Source organism: Polypterus senegalus, chromosome 18, assembly GCF_016835505.1.
Source record: "Polypterus senegalus isolate Bchr_013 chromosome 18, ASM1683550v1, whole genome shotgun sequence".
NCBI lineage: Eukaryota > Metazoa > Chordata > Cladistia > Polypteriformes > Polypteridae > Polypterus > Polypterus senegalus.
This window is the reverse complement of record NC_053171.1, coordinates 25,499,745-25,518,942: the sequence shown is the minus strand read 5'-3', so window position 1 is coordinate 25,518,942 and position 19,198 is coordinate 25,499,745. Positions and strand designations below refer to the sequence as shown.

The 19,198-nt window shown below is 45.6% G+C and overlaps 1 protein-coding gene across 3 annotated transcripts in view; it reads left to right on the top strand.

Annotated features, from left to right (window-relative positions):
- mdga2a (MAM domain containing glycosylphosphatidylinositol anchor 2a) overlaps window positions 1-19,198 on the top strand; it is a 348,884-nt gene that overhangs the window by 108,786 nt on the left and 220,900 nt on the right. For all 3 annotated transcript variants that reach the window (XM_039741007.1, XM_039741008.1, XM_039741006.1), the window contains exons 2-3: window positions 371-510; window positions 14,817-14,991. In XM_039741007.1, coding sequence (XP_039596941.1) covers window positions 371-510; window positions 14,817-14,991 — 315 coding nt within the window. The remainder of the gene's footprint in view (window positions 1-370; window positions 511-14,816; window positions 14,992-19,198) is intronic.

Sequence of the window (19,198 nt, the reverse complement as noted above, 5' to 3'; positions counted from 1 at the left end):
GGGCTCTCAAAGTCAGTTTAGAGCCACTGTATTATCAGCCCTGGTGTCAGTAAGAGGAGCGTGTGCCCCTCATTCAATTGGGCACAGCACTAATTGACACTTTTGGGCAAAGTCCTGGCCTATTCTGCCCACCACTGCAGAAAGTGGCAGATCTGCTGCTAGGGTCCTGTTTGGTGTTCCTCAGCAGTACGGGCAGTGACATTGAATGTGGGTGAGGGTGGGTGGGATTGTGTTCTGTGATCAGTGGCAGCCATAGTGAAGAAGCCCTTGCTATGTACTGCTTGGCTGTGCCAGCCTCATTTCCAGTATATGTTGCTCTATTCTCTTCAGAACGATGCCATGCTCTCTGTCTGTGTCCTTCTGTCCCCAGCTCCTCCCACAGTGCGCATTGTGCACTCCGGACAAGCCTGCAACATTGAAGAGGAGCGCCAGACGGAGCGGGTCTACACCATAAGGGAGGGCGAGATCCTGGAGCTAACCTGTCTGGTGACTGGACACCCGCGCCCCCAGGTGAGTATGCCACTCAGACTTACTATGAGATCCTATGAGTAGAACCCTGACTGCAGTCTTGGCAAAGGGCGGCTGAGATTTACAGGAATCAAGAGCCACTTTTACTCAGCGCTGCTCCTTGGCTCTGACGTGGGCATCCATGGGTTCAGTGCAAAGGGGGATGTAGTATGAATTCATGTTGGAGACGGAGATGCCAATCATGCTGTCAGCGTGCACTGAAGACTCTCAGGTCTACTCCCTATCTGGAGGGTAAGCCCTTTCTACCTGGCACCCAGCGCCACATGACAGAAGGAACCCAGGGGATGAATAAGCGAGCGGCACTTTAAAATCAATCTAATTATCAGCAGCGCGCTTTAAGGTGGCACTTTGATTGCATCTTCTTATTGCCTTCGTCTCTGCGGCCAATTAAAAATAATTAACTCGAGTTGGAATGTTTAAAGCCATTAGGAGGTGTACGATTGAAATTAATAAAAACACATGCGCCGCTGTTGGCACTAAAGTGAGGCCTACGTTGAACCTGGTGCCAGTCAGCATAGGTGCCAGTTAACATTATATACCATCAGATTGTAAAACGGCAAAATGTCCATTTGCTGTAGGTCAGTGAGGGGGTTGGGGGGCGGGGGTTATAAAGCGTGGAGCCAAAGGAATAATTTAACAATTACAATTACAATACAATTTATTTTTGTATAGCCCAAAATCACACAAGAAGTGCCACAATGGGCTTTAACAGACCCTGCCTTTTGACAGCCCCCCAGCCTTGATCCTCTAAAAAGACAAGGAAAAACTCAAAAAAAAAAAAAATCCTAGTAGGTAAAAAAAAATGGAAGAACCCTTGGGAAAGGCAGTTCAAAGAGAGACCCCTTTCCAGGTAGGTTGGGCATGCAGTGGGTGTCAAAAAAAAGGGATAAATACAACACAATACACAGAACAGAACACAAGTAATCCTCAATATAATATCATTTTGATTTGATATACTTTATTAATCCTTGAGGGGAAACAGTCGGAGCGCGTGGTCAGCCATTGTACGGTGCCCCGGAGCAACTGTCAAGTTAAGAGCCTTACTCGAGGGCCCAACAGAGTAAGATCGCTTCTGGCAGTAACGGGATTTGAACTGGGGACCTTCCCGAACCAGCGCAGATCCTTAGCCACAGAGCCACCAGTCCACCCTTTGGCTGTAGAGGACATGGGCACTGCTGTGGTGGACGCTGTCTTGGGAGGTCAGAATTGTGTACTGAAATGGCCATCTTGCTGTTCTGCACCTTGACCACTAGAGGCTGCTGTCTTAACTACTGTACATTATTAGCACACAAGGGGTTGGGTAATGTACAGGTCACTGTTATATCCGGCTGCATTCACTTTTTATATTTCTCGTTTTTGTTTCAAATGCTATGGCGGTTTTATTTCATGGAGGATTTCCTTGGGTTTATTCTGTCTTTATTATTTAACCTCCTTGGCGTTAACCCTTAGCGGGACTTGGAAGTCAAAGTAATTACGGGGAAACCCGAGTTAGACTTGGAGTGACGCTTTTCAGTATTAAACCAAATAACTCTGCGCTGCCATCTAGTGGATAAAATAACATTATGCTGTTATTGAATCATTTTTATATATTGTTGAAATATATTTGATATATATATTTTCAATATTATTGAAAATATATTTTCAATATTGTTATTGAAAATCATGAATTTATTTATGTGTTCTGCCACTCTATCAGTATTCATGAGTGGGCTGGAGCCTTCAACCAAAGGTGTAAACGAGAAGCTGTAAAGCCAGTTTTAGAACAAACTGAACTTTTAGTTGAACTTTTAGTTGAATCAAGCAACATTGATGACGTTGTGAGTTAGTTGTCGGTGTAACTGATGCATACACCACAGGACAACTGAACCGCCATGATAGGCCTGGTGAATTCTGAGCCAGTTTTAGTTGAATCAGACGACTGTGATGACACCGTGAATTGGTCAACAGATGTTGACATGGATAGTGAAACTGATGGATACTGCATTGCATGACCATGCCTGGTGAATTCACTCCTATGAAGGTTCACCGTGGTGCAAATAGCTTAGTGGCAAAAACAAAAAGCTTACTTTTGTAGAACTTGACTTGCTTGTATGGAATGTTGTTTTGATTTTCAATAAATTCAATAAAATGTAAAAAAAAAATACAAAATGATTGTGATTAAGTAGAAAGACTTTAGCCTCCTAAGCAAAAGTGGCATCTGAGGGTGGCAAGTAGGCCCCTTTTGAGGTCCGCGTGTCCCGTTCCAGCAGATTTGTCAAGTTATATTCTCCAGTTATATTTTGACAAAGTCCGCGTGTTATCTAGCAAAAATGTAGCTGAATACTATAATGAGAAAATCAGAGCGATAAATAATTACTGAAATGTTCTAGAATAGTTTGGGTAACTTGGCTCAGAGGGTGTAAAGCCTACTGACACTCATGTCCAAATTTTTTTTAGCATATCAAGCTACACTCAATATCCTCGAATGCCAAAGAGAAAATAGGATTTTGAACATTTTTACAAATTTATTAAAAATTAAAAACTGCACTATCCCATTGGCACAAGTATTCCGATCCTTTACTCAGTACTTAGTTGAAGCCCCCTTGCCAGCAGGTATTCTTCTTGGTTCTGATGCGACAAACTTCACACACCTGGATTTGGAGATCTCCCCTGCAGACCCTCTCAGGCTGGATGGAGATACCTGGTGGACAGCTATTTTCAGGTCACTCCAAAATTAAAGCACATGCACTGTGTTTAGTGTCGTTATGGTCCATACCCATGATTTCATGTGAGCGTATAATCAAGTATATGACCGACACACACGTACAATATGGACCTGAGCATGGATGTTAATGTTGCAGGTGCCCACATTTGTCTCTGCCTTGGAATTCATTCCGTTGTGTTGCTGATTACATGGCACCCGATAGCCGAGAATTAGGGCCTTCACATTACATTACAAATCAGGCTGGCCCTGTCCCATGCTGTTACAGCATGCCATTACGGCCTCAGAATGTGACTGTACCGTCATGTGCATCACTTTATAATAGCAGGATGTGGCCTCTAGGGGGTGCTGTCGAGGCCACTGTCAAACCCAAATGCCCACCCATTCCACCAGTTGAGCAACTTGTCCAACTCGCCTGTTAAGACTTTGATTTACTTCTAGGCCACAAACTGAAGAAGAGACACCAGGTTAGAGCTCTGCCTGTTGGCTGCTGATGTCCCTGCATTCTTAGAGATGAATTTTGCTCTTAAAGGACCAGAACACCATTGAAGTCCTTAGCTGGGGCACCACATGCACCCCCCTAGCATCCTGACTACTCTTATGGTGTTTTATACCCAGGCTTCTTCTCAGTTCTAGCTGGCCCATGACATCTAGAAAGAAGGGGAAAAGGTTTAGGATTAGGGTTAGGGTTAGCCTTCTAAAGACTTCTGGCTCATCTCTCCTGCAGGTGCATGCTGGTTTTTAAAGATGTCTTCCATGTGTTATGTTTTGGTCAGACTGGTTAGATACCATACTGGCAAGTCTCAGCCTGCGGCACTCTCAGACCTTGTGAAGCAGTGCATTGTGGGAGGGCGTTCCAGTTCCAGTCTTTCCAGCACTGGGCTCAATGTGGCATTTTCATTGCACTCGCACTTTCAGATTAGCATGCCGCTCAGGAATCCTCTCCATAGACAGATGTCACATAAGCTCTTAATCTTTAGGCAAATATGGCAACATCAGGGAGGGTGTGGAATGGGGGGGCACTTAACCTCCTTAGTTGGCAGGGTGTCCGTGTCAATGCCAGCAAACAGAGGAGGGCGAAGGGTCAATGAGGGGCAGGCAATGAGGGTCATATTGAGCAGCTCACATTTTGCTTGGCTCCTGCATATGGGCATCTGTGCTGTGCCTTAGCCTGCCTGGCATGATCTTCATGTGGAAAGGCTCATGCTGTGCTTGGCATGTCCTGTAGGGATATAAAATGATGTCCTAATTTCCTGTCCCTGGATCTCAGTGGCCTGAAGATTTTATCATTTATTCATTTTTCCGACCCTCTTAAACCGACACCTGCTTGCTGAAGGGCTATAGTGTACTGGGCAGCAGTGTTGACCAGAGCTTTGGAGCCACTCCTGGACGCTGCAGGGCCAATTTAGTGGAGGCACATCTACGTAGCTACACAGAAAAGTTATCTGTGACTTTGCAAAATAATGGAGTTATAGCCATAGCACTTACCTGACGTTTGGAAAAGAAATGTGACATGGCTCCACCTCAGCATTTAAGACTCCATGATTTCACACTTTGAAGACTGCAGCAGTGGCCTATGGCGTTAGTGAGTTATTTCTAATACTACCCACTGCTTTGAACTGTTTTTGTGAATTATTTCTCTGCTTTATTAAAATTACTGGATTTTCAGCTTCAAAGGTTCATAGATGGTATTTTCCACATACTGTATGGCTACAGGTGGCAGCACTGAGCTGCCCCACACCTGTGTGCTTGTGAACTGTGAGCTCCCTCCCTGCGTCCCCTCTGTCACACTTATCACCTGAGTCCCTCCCCTCACCCATCATCCCTGCCCTCTCTCCATAAGACTCTCTTGCACACACACACACACACACACACATGCTCCCAAAGCTCAATATCAGAGCTTCTCCTTGCTTTTCTGCATTTAGTGTGACAGCTCATAAAGAAGTAAACTGCTGTCCAACCTCGATTAGCCAACTCGATCGATCAGCAGAGCACCTTATTTGATGTGACAAATTGAGTGATGACAGAGGACAGTTATGACAAGTAAGTAATTACACCTGGTTTGCCAGGTACACACTTTCATATATATATATATATATATATATATATATATACAGGCTGATACGCAGAAACATTTTACGGGCACCATCCCCATTTACTTAAAGGTTTGAAGAAAAACGATGCATGGCAGCATTCAAAAGAAACAAAACTGCTGCCACAGTAACACCCTGACTAAGTCAGTCATGACAGGATGTCAAGCTGCTTTGCTCAGGTCGCTTGGAGAAGAAGTAAAGCCTCCTGCCGGTCAGTCGCGCTTTTATGGCTGAGAGACCAGAGACAGCAGAGTGTGTTACCATATATATCACCAGCAGGACCGGTATCTGCTCCTTTGGGCAAGGAGGAACAGGATGAGCACTGCCAGAGCCTACAGAATGACCTCCAGCAGACTTTTGGTGTGAATGTCTCTGACCAAACAATCAGAAACAGACAGAGGTCCCGACGTCTTCTAGTGGACCATGTGCTCACTGCCTGGCACTGTGGAGCTCAATTGGCATTTCCCATAGAATACCAGAATTGGCAGGTCTATCACTGGCGCCCTGTGCTTTTCACAGATGAGAGCAGGTTCACCATGAGTACATGTGACAGACATGAAAGGGTATGGAGAAGCCATTGAGAATGTTATGCTGCCTGTAACATTGTTCAGCCTGACCACTTTGGTGTTGGCTCAGTGATGGTCTGGGCTGGCATATCCATGGAGGGACGCACAGACCTGTACAGGCTAGAAAATGGCACCTTGACTGCCATTGGGTATCAGGATGAAATCCTTGGACCCATTGTCAGACCCTATGCTGGTGCAGTGGGTCCTGGGTTCCTCCCGGTGCACGACAGAGCCCGGCCTCATGTGTCTGTGAGAGTATGCAGACAGATCCTGGAGGATGAAAGAATTGATACCATTGACTGGCCTTCACGCTCACTTGCCTGACCTAAATCCAATAGGACACCTCTGGGTGGGACATTATATTTCAGTCCATCCGACGCCGCCAGGTTGCACCTCAGACTGTCCAGGAGCTCAGTGATGTCGTGGTGCAGAACTGGGAGGAGATCCCCCAGGGCACCATCCATCGTCTTATTATTAGCATACCATTCAAAACGTTGTCAGGCATGCATACAAGCATGTGGGGGCCATACAAACTACTAAGTACGATTTGGAGTTGCTGCAATGTAATTTCGGCAAAATGGTCGAGCCTGTCGCATCATTTTTTCACTTTGATTTTTGGGGTGTCTTTGAATTCAGCCCTTTGTAGGTTGATTGTTTTTATTTTCATCATATGATGTGGCATCCTTCCATTCCTAACATAATACCCAGTCCATATCAGTAGAGATATCCAGTAGGATTTTTTTCCCATTGAGATCTGACGTGTTTTCAAAGAGTTCCTTTAATTTTTCTGAGTGGTTTATATACAGTACATATATATATATATATATATATATATATATATATATATATATATATATATATATATATATATATATATATATAACAGTATATACAGACACTCACTGGCCGCTTTATTAGGTACACCTGTTCAATCGCTTGCTAACAGAAATATGATGTAGTGCTAAATGGAGGATGAGCTTACTTTTACCTCATGTAACATTTGCATTTATTTTATTTTAAATTATACAACGGACTAAAAAATATAAAAGTGTCATGATGTGTGTTATATCACCTTTACCTATAGGCGTTCTTTAAATTAACATGAAATCTCGATATGGCCACATATATTAAAACAGTAAAAACATTTCATGGGGTTGAATGTTTGCTTCATTAACAACACATCCAATTAACTGGATTAAATTAATGCATTTAGGGATCACTTTTAAAAAAATTGCTAAAATTTTCAAGGCGTTAATCGCATGTGTTAGCAGCAATTAACCGCCAGCTCTAATGTGTGTGTTTATATATATATATATATATATATATATATATTGTCACGCACGCGCGAGTAGGAGACCGCGGATGGATTTTAACGCACCTGGGAACACATTCGCCGGCAGGAAAATGGCGGGTACTAGCTTTCTCCCTCTGCTTCCTCATAGGAAAAAGGACGCTCCACCACCATAAGCCAGGTTTTGACCGCAGTACGGTACTTCCGCCCTTCCTCCGCCATCTTGTCCTGACATCATCAATCCCATCCTCCCTCACGGTCCTTCCCAGCATTCCTCCACTTTCGACTCCTCCCTAATAAAATGGCCGCCGACGCCATGATACGGCGTCACGTTTATGAACTGTTTTGTTTATAATTTTGACCAGTTTTTTTCGTTGTGGATTGTCTACAATATACGAGGCCGGCAAACCCCAAACCTTTATGCTGTCTCCTCTTAAGTCTTTTACACTGGCGTAGTCGGTAGGATAGAAGATCCCTGAAAATGACTGAGGGACAGGATCTGAATATGGGGCTGCAGGGGATGAATGCCCAACTCCAAGCTCTGCAGCAAGCGCAAGCCGCAACCACCCGGGAGTTGGAGGCAACGAAGGCCAGGCTGGTGGAAGCACGTAGAGTAAGACCAGACCCGCCCAAACCGATGCCTCCGCCTTTGGTACCGATGACCGACGCGGATGATGTCGAATCCTATTTGTGCATTTTTGAACGGACGGCCACCCAGAACGAATGGCAGCGGTCCGAGTGGACGTCCATTTTGGCGCCTTACTTGAAGGGATCCACGCAGCGGGCCTATTATGACCTTCCCGAGGAGGAGGCTGCGAACTACGACCTCCTCAAACCGGAGATCTTGGCCCGCTACGACATCACGCCAGGCCAGCAGGCGGCAGAGTGGCGGAACTGGCAATTTGATCCAGAAAAGCCTGCCCGTGCCCAGGCCTTCGAGTTCTGGGGCAAGATGGCCCAGAAAGTGGTAGAGCAGGTGGCCTGTGAGGGCCTCGTAAACGCTATGCCCAGTTCCCTCTCCCGGCAGATCCGGCAGCATCCATATAAGGATATGCCGGGTCTCCATGAAGTCCTCGAGCGTCAGCTCGTAGTTCTCCAAGTCGGGGGGTCAGAAAGGTCAGCTCGTGGGAACCGACAGGGCGGGCGGCCACCCCCGAGCCCCCTCGATGCGCTGCGAAAGGGCCGTCAAGGCCTAAAGAAAAGCCGGCCTGTCCGCGCTGTTACAAGTGCGGGGAGACCAGCCATCTGCTGCCAACCTGTCGCCTGAACACCGCGGCGAAACCCATGGACTGCACCTGGGCAACATCGGAGATGTACTATACCCCGTCGCATCCCTTGGCAAGTCCAAACACGGGAGTGGTGTTATTAAATGGGCACGTGGTGGTGGCTTTGTTCGACTCCGGCAGCAACATAACCATTGTGGCTCGCCGTTTTGTGTTACTGCGACAGTGGCTGAAACAACACCTACTAGTCACTTGTGTGCATGGGGGCCCAAGTCGTATCGTTCCGCACAATGCTATATCACCTGGAAGGGGGAGTTAACTCACTTGATGGTCGCTGTGTTGCCCGAACCCCGTAATCCGGTGATTTTGGGACATGACTGGTCAAAAAAAAGTTGCGGTAAGACACACGTCGCTCCCGGGGCCTCGTTGGATCTAGTTATGAGGGGAAAAGGCGCCCCTCCCGTGGTCTCCACGCTGTGCTCTGGGGCAGGCCCTATTGGTGCTGGCGCTTCGGGGGATGTTTCCGCGGCGACGGACCCTGACCCGGAAGACTCCGCCAGGGAAGGGACTAGCCAGGGAACTCTTCCGGTGCCCAGGTCACAAGACCCTCTCGGTAGCCTGGACCATCAATTTCGGTCCACGACGGCCTCATTTAAGAGGGAACAGTGGAATGACGATTCCCTGCGCTTTGCCCAGAATGCGGTAGTTCTGCCAAACAGCTCACAAGCCGATGGTTTCACACCGCGTGAGCCCTTTTTTGTACTTGAGAACGATCTATTGTATCGAGTGGCGACCCACGAGGGCGAGGTGCGGAAGTTGCTGCTAATTCCGCGTACCTTCCGGTGGGAGATATGCAAATTGGCTCACGCTCACCTCCTTGGCGCCCACCTCGGGGCCGAAAAGACATTGGAGAGGATTAAGCTCCGATTTTACTGGCCTGGGATTAACGAGGAGGTCCGGCGTTTCTGCCAATCCTGTCCGGAGTGTCAGACCCGCCAGATTCCTAGAAGGGACCGCGCTCCTCTCGTCCCTATTCCCCTGATCGATGTTCCTTTTGATAGAATAGGGGTCGACTTAGTAGGACCCTTGAAGCCCTCAACCCGTGGCCAGAAATACATATTAGTCATGGTGGATTACGCCACCCGATACCCAGAGGCGGTTCCCCTGCGCTCCGCTAACACTAAAAGCATTGCACAGGAATTAGTTTATTTTCCAGAGTGGGCATACCCAAAGAAGTCCTCACGGACCAGGGTACGCCCTCTACCTCGGATACGTTCAGGGAGGTGGCCAAATTACTGAGAATAAAGCACCTGAAAGCGTTTGTCTATCACAGACAGACGGGCTGGTAAAACGATTTAACCAGATGCTTAAGCAGATGCTCCGCAAGGTAGTCAGCGCGGACGGCAGGAACTGGGATCAGCTCCTCCCGCTCGTGCTTTTTGCTTATTGGGAGGTACCTCAGGCCTCTACGGGCTTCTCCCCGTTTGAATTGTTGTATGGATGACAACCCCGAGGCATTTTGGACATCCTAAAAGAGGGCTGGGAGGCTGAGGCCCTTCCCTCCTCTAACATTTTGGAGTATGTAGCGCAACTGTGCGACAAGCTCACAAAAATTAGACCCCTCCTAAAAGAACTCGTGACTCATGCGCAGGCAGCGCAGCCCCGGTGTTACAATCGCAACTCCGTCCTCGGGGAGTTCCGCCCAGGGGACCGAGTTATGGTGCTCGTTCCTAACTCCCACACCAAGTTGCTCGCTCACTGGCAAGGGCCTTACGAGGTTAAGGAAAGAAAAGGACTCATCGACTATTTGGTGAAACAGCCCAATCGTCGACCGAGCAAGAGGATCTATCATGTAAACTTATTGAAAACTTGGAAAGACAGGGAGGAGATTCCCGGCTCCCGTAGATCCCTCTCCCTCTTCGCATGCAAGGCTGCCCTTAACCTCGGTGAAGAGCTAAACCCCAAGCAGTGGCAGGAGTTAACCCAGGCACTCCGAGCCGTCCCCAAAGTAGTGAGCGAGTCGCCTGGCCGGACCTCGCTGATTGCGCATGACATAGTCAAGGACCCCGGTGTAATCGTCCAGGAGAGGCCCTATAGACTCCCGGAGGCAAAACGCACGGAAGTGGAATTAGAGGTGCAACGAATGTTAGACATGGACATTATTGAGGAGAGCCATAGCTCCTGGTCCAGCCCTATTGTCCTCGTTTCCAAGCCAGACGGGTCCTGGAGGTTCTGTAATGACTTTAGACGTCTGAATCAGGTCTCCAAATTCGATGCCTACCCGATGCCCCGCATTGACGACCTCCTTGAGCGGCTGGGTACTTGACTACTCTTGACATGACGAAAGGGTATTGGCAAATTCCCTTAACGGCATCCGCGAAAGAAAAAAAGGCCTTTAGCACCCCTAGCGGGCACTGGCAATAAAAGGTCCTCCCATTTGGGCTGCACGGGGCCCCGGCGACTTTTCAACGTCTGGTAGATAGAGTGCTGAAGCCCCACCAGTCCTATAGTGCCGCCTACCTAGATGACGTCGTCATCTATTCCGGCACCTGGGAGGAGCATCTATTGCAGGTCACGGCTGTCCTCAGAACACTAGCTAAAGCTGGCCTCCACATAAACCCTCAGAAATGTTTTTTTGGCTTAAAGGAGGCCAAGTATTTAGGCTACCTCGTAGGACGGGGACAGGTGAGACCACAGTGTTCAAAAGTTAAAGACATCTTGGAATGGCCCCGTCTGAATACCAAGAGACAGGTACAGGCTTTCTTGGGGCTAGCGGGGTACTACCGCCAGTTCGTTCCTCGTTTCTCCGAAAGAGCAGCACCCTTGACCAATTTGACAAAGAAGGGCGCTCCCTTATACGTGGTGTGGACCGACAAAGCGGAACACGCATTCAGTGACCTAAAGAAGGCCCTAACGTCGGCACCTGTATTGAGGACGCCCGATTTTGGGCTACCTTTTATTCTCCAGACCGACGCTTCGGACACAGACCTGGGTGCTGTGTTGAACCAAAGCGTCGACGGTGTCAAACACACTGTAATGTATCTAAGCTGGAAACTGATGGACTGGGAGACCCGGTACGCGGCACTGGAGAGGGAGGCTTTGGCCATTAAGTGGGCAGTGACCCATCTCCGTTATGACCTGCTGGGTTGCGAATTCACTCTCGTGAGTGATCACGCTGCACTTCAGTGGATGTCCCTGCATAAAGAGTCGAATCCGTGGTGGTTTCTGGATTTACAGCCGTTCACTGTTCGCTGTCACTTGTCGGCAAGGAACCCTTCAGGCCAATGCCGATGCACTCTCTGGGCTAAGGGGGGGATCGTGTCACGCACGCGCGAGTAGGAGACCGCGGACGGATTTTAACGCACCTGGGAACACATTCGCCGGCAGGGAATGGCGGGGTACAAACTTTCTCCCTCTGCTTCCTCATAGGAAAAAGGACGCTCCGCCACCATAAGCCGGGTTTTGACCGCAGTACGGTACTTCCGCCCTTCCTCCGCCATCTTGTCCTGACATCATCAATCCCATCCTCCCTCACGGTCCTTCCCAGCATTCCTCCACTTTCGACTCCTCCCTAATAAAATGGCCGCCGACGCCATGATACGGCGTCGCGTTTATGAACTGTTTTGTTTATAATTTTGACCAGTTTTTTTCGTTGTGGATTGTCTACAATATACAGGGCCGGCAAACCCAAAACATTTATGCTGTCTTCTCTTAAGTCTTTTACTATATATATATATATATATATATATATATATATACATATATATATATATATATATATATATATATATATATATATATATATATATATATATATATATATATATATATACTAGCTGTCCCCCATGGTTCTGCCCGTGTAGTAGTGAAACAGGACACACTTTTAAAATAATAAACAAACAGGTATCGCTAACTAAGCAGAGGCACAGTCTGCTCCAGCGTGTCACAAGGGGTAAAGCAATTCGAACAGAGGTTGGCGGGTGAGTGAGGAGGGTCCTGCCGGGCTCCACACTCTTGACACTCCTGACATCATGCTTCCTCCTTCCCTCTTCACACTCTCTGTCTCTCAGATTAGTGTGAATAAATCGCTCCTGCAAGCGAACTATCATACTTCATGCGATGAGAGACATTGCAAAATCAACTGGAATGTTCAAGCAAATTACAGAAAAAACCTGATCTAAATCTGTGAAGTAGTTCTCTCTTGAAAAGTGGACAGACATACAGACAGGCAGACATTGAATTATATATATATAAGATATATAATACAGTAGTTGCCAAATAATAAAAAGAGTACATGACACGTGTTTTGCTGTATTTAGGGCTCATCAACTTTGCTTCCTCTTATGGAAATCGAATCTGAATGTCAGCGCCTGAGACAAATCCTATGACGTTGCACCATGGCGTCTGGCTCGCTTGCTTGACAAGACAATCTTCAGATCAGAGAGTTACATTCATAGGTGTGAATCACAATCTGATTATTGGGATGATCATCTACCAAGATGAGCCCCAGTTAGGGCGAAACACATTAACTCACGTAATCTGAAGGCTTCGATGTTTGATAAATGTAGCGAAGCAAATCATCAAACTTAACTGCTGACATGCAAGTGTCTTCATGGTGCTTTTCTTCACCTTTGCTAAACAGAATTTTTTTTACTTGTGGCTAAGACTTGTGCAGTATATTGGGACACCTTAGCTAAACAAATGAGTTTGACGGACTGAATGGTATCCTCTTGTTTGCCATGTCTTTACGTATTCAGTATATAAATATATATATATATATATATATATATATATATATATATATATATATATATATATATATATATATATATATATATATATAAAAAACTGAATATATATACACTATATATATATAGTGTCTGCCAAATAATACAAAGAGTACACAACATGTGTTTCGCCCTAATTGAGGCTCATCAGGTGTACGCACCTTTGCGGGGATCGAACCTCAGACATCAGTGCCAGAGGTGAAGCCTCAGATGTTGCTTACTTAATACTGTGTAGATCGGAGTTATTACATGCATAGGTCTGATCACAATCTGATATTTGGGTGGTTACCTACCTGGTAACGGGTATGATTGTACAGCTGGCCGGCAAACATCCATTTCACAGGTACTGAATAACATGTCTATGGTCTGCTTCTCGCAACTGTGAGCGTGTGGCGGATGTCTTCAGACATATGCACACACACACGCACACATATACTGTATTTACTCGTGTACCACGCACCCTCGTGTAAGACGCACACCCTAAGTTTTACAAAGAAAATTGTGAAAATTGTTTTGCCCCATGTACAACGCGCGTTTTGTGATTGTATAGGAAGTGTTTAGAGAGAGAGCGTGAGCGAGAAAGTGCGCGAGCAAGCGAGCGAGAGAGAAAGCGCGAGTGCGCAAACGAGAGAGAGAGCGAGTGCATGAGCAAGCTAGCAAGATAGAAAGCGCTAGTACACGAGCAAGAGAGAGAGCGCGAGTGCGTGAGCGAGCGAGAGAGAGCGCGAGCCCAAGCAGAAGAAGTAAACATTACAGAATTACATTTCCTCGTGTATGACGCGCACCTGATTTTCTAATGCAGATTTTTGGTAAAAAATGCACGCGTAAATACAGTATATATAAATATATATAACCACAAGAAGAACACAATAGGTAAAGAAACAAGAATAAATGTGCCAACCTGTGGAGATCATCACACCTTCCCCAGCCTAAGAGCACTGCTCTACTCTGCACCCCTTGCCATGTCTTGTCCTTCCAAATCCATGATCAGAGGCCTTTTAACCTCTGGCCTACTGTCTGTCCAGGACTCACATTTGTTCTCATTAGAATTACTTTTTGGGTCAGGGATTGGCTTCATCTTGTTCCACTCTTGCTCTTAGCCCTGTAATCCCAGACCTAATTATTTTGGGTGGACATTACTTTTACACCCACTTATTCAAGTTTGCAGGCAGCCAGATCTGTACCATCAGATATGGGACAGGAACCAAAGCTAGACTGGCTGCCAGTCCATTCCACTACTAAACTTTAAGTGTAAACTGTTTATGAGGTGATTTTGCCAGAGAGTTTTGAGGGTCGGGCAACTCAATGCAGACATGCTTACTCCCAGACCGTGGCAACCTTCCATTGGCCGGAGGTGCAAGGACAAGCCAGTGGACACCATTTACTCTTTGAGAGGCCCTCATTTCTTTTTCATTCATTCGTTCATTTTTGGAAGCTGCTTCCATTACATATCCTTTGTATGGCATGGCAGGGCACCAGCCCATTGTATCACGTCAGTTTAAATGTAGCAGAATGGACAGGAGTGAACAGACAACCTTTCTGACTGAACGTTATACAGTATTGAAGGCGATCTTTGTGTTTGCATGTGCCATCATTAAATAAGCTGTTTTTTCTGGTTCTTGCTCAGATCAGGTGGACCAAGACAGCAGGAAGCGCCTCTGACCGCTTCCAGGACTCGAGCGTCTTCAATGAAACCCTGCGCATCACCAAAATCCAGCGACACCAGGGGGGCCGATACTACTGCAAGGCCGAAAATGGCTTGGGCTCGCCGGCTATCAAGTCCATCCGGGTGGACGTCTACTGTAAGTCGCTCTCTTCTGTATTTTTCACAAGTAGAACTGGTTGTGCTTGGATGTTCAGTCTGGAATCTTAGTTGGATCTTCATTTTGTGCTTGGTGCAAGTTTTAAAAAGTTTGGACAATTGTATACAGTTCACGTGAACGCTGTCTCAGTCCAAGACCTAGAGAAACATGTGTTGTTTAAATTTCATGCCAGCTCCATAGATCTGTTCTTGGCCCATTCTTCCCTTGTCCACTTGGGTTCTCCCCTATGTTTCTGTGGGGGTGTTAATGGTCTGTGATGTAGTGATATTCACAAAACATTTGCTAAAAGCTTTCACTTTTTCTGGTGGATTTTTATTATTTATATTTAGTCAGAGAAAAAAAAATGAAAACGCTCATTTAGTTCATGGCCGTCAGACCCTCAAAGACAAACAGGGCCACCAAAGTCACTCAAACTTAGCACTATGGCTCCTTTTTGGGCACGTTTTACTTGAGTTATTGATATTTTAAAAATGTATCCAACGAGGTTTAGGAACTCTGAAAAAACGTCTGGACCTCCATTTTGGGGATCACTCTGGCCACATGCCTAGCCTGCTGAATGCATAATCTCACTTTTGGGTGGAGTATTCCTTTAAGACCCTGTCTATCAGGTCCACTCAACTCTCAGACTCTGTCCTACATGATTGTCACAACTCTTCCCTTCGTCCAAGATCAGCTACTAACATCAAACACAAAGGTCCGCCAGCCTTTAAACTCCTCCTCCTCCTCCTCAAGGTTACATCTGTGGCCAGCAATCCTGTCTGAAAGTCCTCAGGCTGTCTGCACAGCTCCCTCTGGTGGACCCAGGTATCCCTGCGCTCCTGCACCCCAATACCCAATTCAGTCCTATCTATTCCACATCAGTGCCCTCCGCTGCCACCAAACATTTTGGAAAAAGTCTTAAAAGTCATTTGGCTCATCTCATGCCATCTCTGTTTCCCAAGTGTCTGTGGAGTAGTTACTTTGGACCCTGTAACCCGTGGTGCCCATTTACTTACACTGACAGTGACAATAGGAGTGGCTGTCCAGTTGTCCAGAAATGCTGACTCTACCATGTCTGCTTCCATCGTGTCTCTACCCCAAGACAATGCCACACACTCAATAGTTTTTAATTCCCTTCTGTGTTGCCTCTTTAGAGCTGCAGGAGGTCAAACTGTACTCCTATTGTTTTGTTTTATTTTCTTTTGCATGACATTTTCAGAAATATTTGTGACCGATGAAAACCAATTAGGATAGATATGCAAATGGAGTACAAGCACATTAGATTTCACACAGGGTCACACAGCAAAGCATGATGGGATTAGAACTGGTAACCCTGTGGTCCTTAGTCTAGGGGCCTCATGTATAGAATTCACACTAAAACATGGAGTACGGGCAAAAGTGGAAATGTGCTTGGAAATGTGCATGGCGTTACGCCAAGTTTAGTTTTTAAACATCGCCATGTGAGTGTGGAAACGGGCATGCACAACAGTTTATACCTGAGACCTCTGGGCTGTATTCACTGTGCCACACAGCCTGCCTGAGCACTCAGCTTACTGGGAGCAAGAAGCAGTTAGAATCCACAGCAGTTAAGTGATACGTGATACAGTTTTAATAACACATTTTTATAACTCTACATAATACAATGCAATGCAAAAAGATAGAATTACATTAGAAAATATTATATTAAAACAGCATCTTCACAAAGTATGCACACCCCTTCACTTTTTACATTTAGTGTTGTTGTTGTGCTAAAATCCTTCAAATTCATTTTTTCTCTCAACAGGAAACACTCATTACCTCAGAATGACAAAGTGAAAACTGAACTTTAGACATTTTTACAGATTTATTAAAAATATAAAAGAAAAAACCTGAAAGATCCCATTGACACAGGTATTCCGAGCCTTGAAGCCCCTTTGGCAGCCTGGAGTCTTCTTGGGTCTGACGTGACGAGCTTCACACACTTGCAATTTGAGATGTTCTGCCATTCTTCTCTGCAGATCCTCTCAAGTTCTGCCACGTTGGATGGAGACCACCGGTGGACAGGTCAGATCTCTTCAGAGCTCCTGGATTGGGTTCATGTCCAGGCCTTGGCTGGGTATCTCAAGGAAATTCTCAGAACTGTCCCTAAGCCACTCCCGTGTTGTCTTTGCTTAGTCCTGTTAGACGGCCCATTCTGAGGTCCAGGGCGCTCCAGAGCAGGTTTTCATTGAGGGTATCTCTGTGTTTTGCTCTGTCCGGCTTTCCCTCAACCCTGACTAGTGTCCCAGTCCCTTTTGCTGAAAACCGACTCCACAGCACGATGCTGTCACCACTGTGCGCCACCGTTGGAATGGCACTACGCAGGTGATAAGTGGTGCCTGATTTGATCGAGACATGACGCCAATGTTGATTTTGACAAGTCAGAGAGACTTGATTCTCATCATCAGATGGTTCTTTAGATGTCTTTTTGGAAAATCCAAGTGAGCTTTCATGTTTCTTGTAGATTAGATTTGATTAGATTAACTGTATTCCTTGGTGAAATTCACATGCATGCAGCAGTAGAAAATTCAAAAACAAGGACACAGACTCACAGGACAGATAATAGAGCCAATGAATGAATGAACCAATGAATCAATTGATTAATCAATACATAAATAAATGTATATTGGCAGACATTTCAAAATGTACTTAAAGAGTACATTGCAGAATTTCCTAAAAGCAGCAGGCAGGAAAGACCCCCAAAAGCACTTCATAGCTCTGATTACTGTGATTACAACTTAGCTGATTCGTTCAGTTGAGTCTTCTGCATGTCCAGTCTGTCATAAACCCCATATCATGGAGTGTTGCAGGGGCATTTGCCCTTCTGGAAGTTTCTCCTATCTCAACACAGCTTGACCAATGGGTCTTTGGTCACCTCTCTTTCTGTGGCCCTTCTCTCCAGATTGCTCAGTTTGGCTGGGCGGCCAGCTCTAGGAAGAGTTGTGGTTGTTCCAAACTTCTTATATTTAAGAATGGTGGAGGCTACCGTGTTTCTGGGAACCTTTAACGCAGCAGAGATGTTTTTTGTAGCCTTCCCAAGATCTGTGCCTCAACACTATCTTGTTTCTAAGCTCTTCCCACAATTCTACATCTTCATGGTTTGGTTTTGCATAAATTTGAGGCCTTCTATAGACAGGTGTGCATATGTCCTAATCACATCCAATCTATTGAAGTGACCACAGGTTGACTCCAGATAAGGTGTAGAAACATCTCATTGATGATCAACTGAAAGGGGTCCCCCGAGCCAGATTTCAGGCGTCATAGTAAAGGGTCTGAATGCTAGTGTCATTGTGATGGTTGAGTTATTTATTTTTGAAATATTTTACAGAAAACCAACAAAGGACTACTGTTTTTGCTTTGTCATCTTGGGATATTGAGTGATGCTTGATGTAAGGAAGAAATAAATTTAAACAATTTTAGCACAAGACTGCAACATAATAACGTGAAAAAAGTGAAGGAGTCTAAAAAAATTTTGAATACACTGTACAGTACAGTACAGTAGACAACTGTGCTACTCAGGTAAAATGGCTTGAAATCTAAATAATCAACATAGACCTCAACAGTAACACTTACAGTACACCATCTGTTGGAATGCATGCACTAATAAAATGCATTATATTGGTAATTCCAACAGATGGGACATTAAAAAAGCATTTGCAGTTATAAAATGCATTAGTACAAAGGTTTGTGATGCACCGTCTGTTGGAATGACAAGTGCAATGCACATGTCCCTATTATATACCATTTGGTGTGGGATTCATAAAAACAGTATTAATGTTTGTGATGTGCCATCTGTTGGAATGACAATGCAATGTGTCTGTTATTTATCATTTGGTGTGTGATTCATAAAAGCAGTGTTAATGTTTGTGAGGGCCCATCTGTTGGAATGACAAATGCAATTCATTTTATTACTACCAATGTTTGTGATATGTCATCTTTTGGAATGACAGAGACATAGCAGTTGGACTGACACAAAGATACGCAGGTGCACAGTTCATCTTGCATGATGACATAATACTTGACATAAGTTATCAAGTGGTAATGGGGCTGTGAGGGACGGATGTTCCATTGAGAGTTAGTTTCTGCCTTGAACTTAAAACTGGTGGCAAAAATGGCTTCTGTGAACAGATGAATAGATGGTCAGATACAAACTGCTTGTGGCAATTGCCAAGTCCAAGTCCAAGCCTCT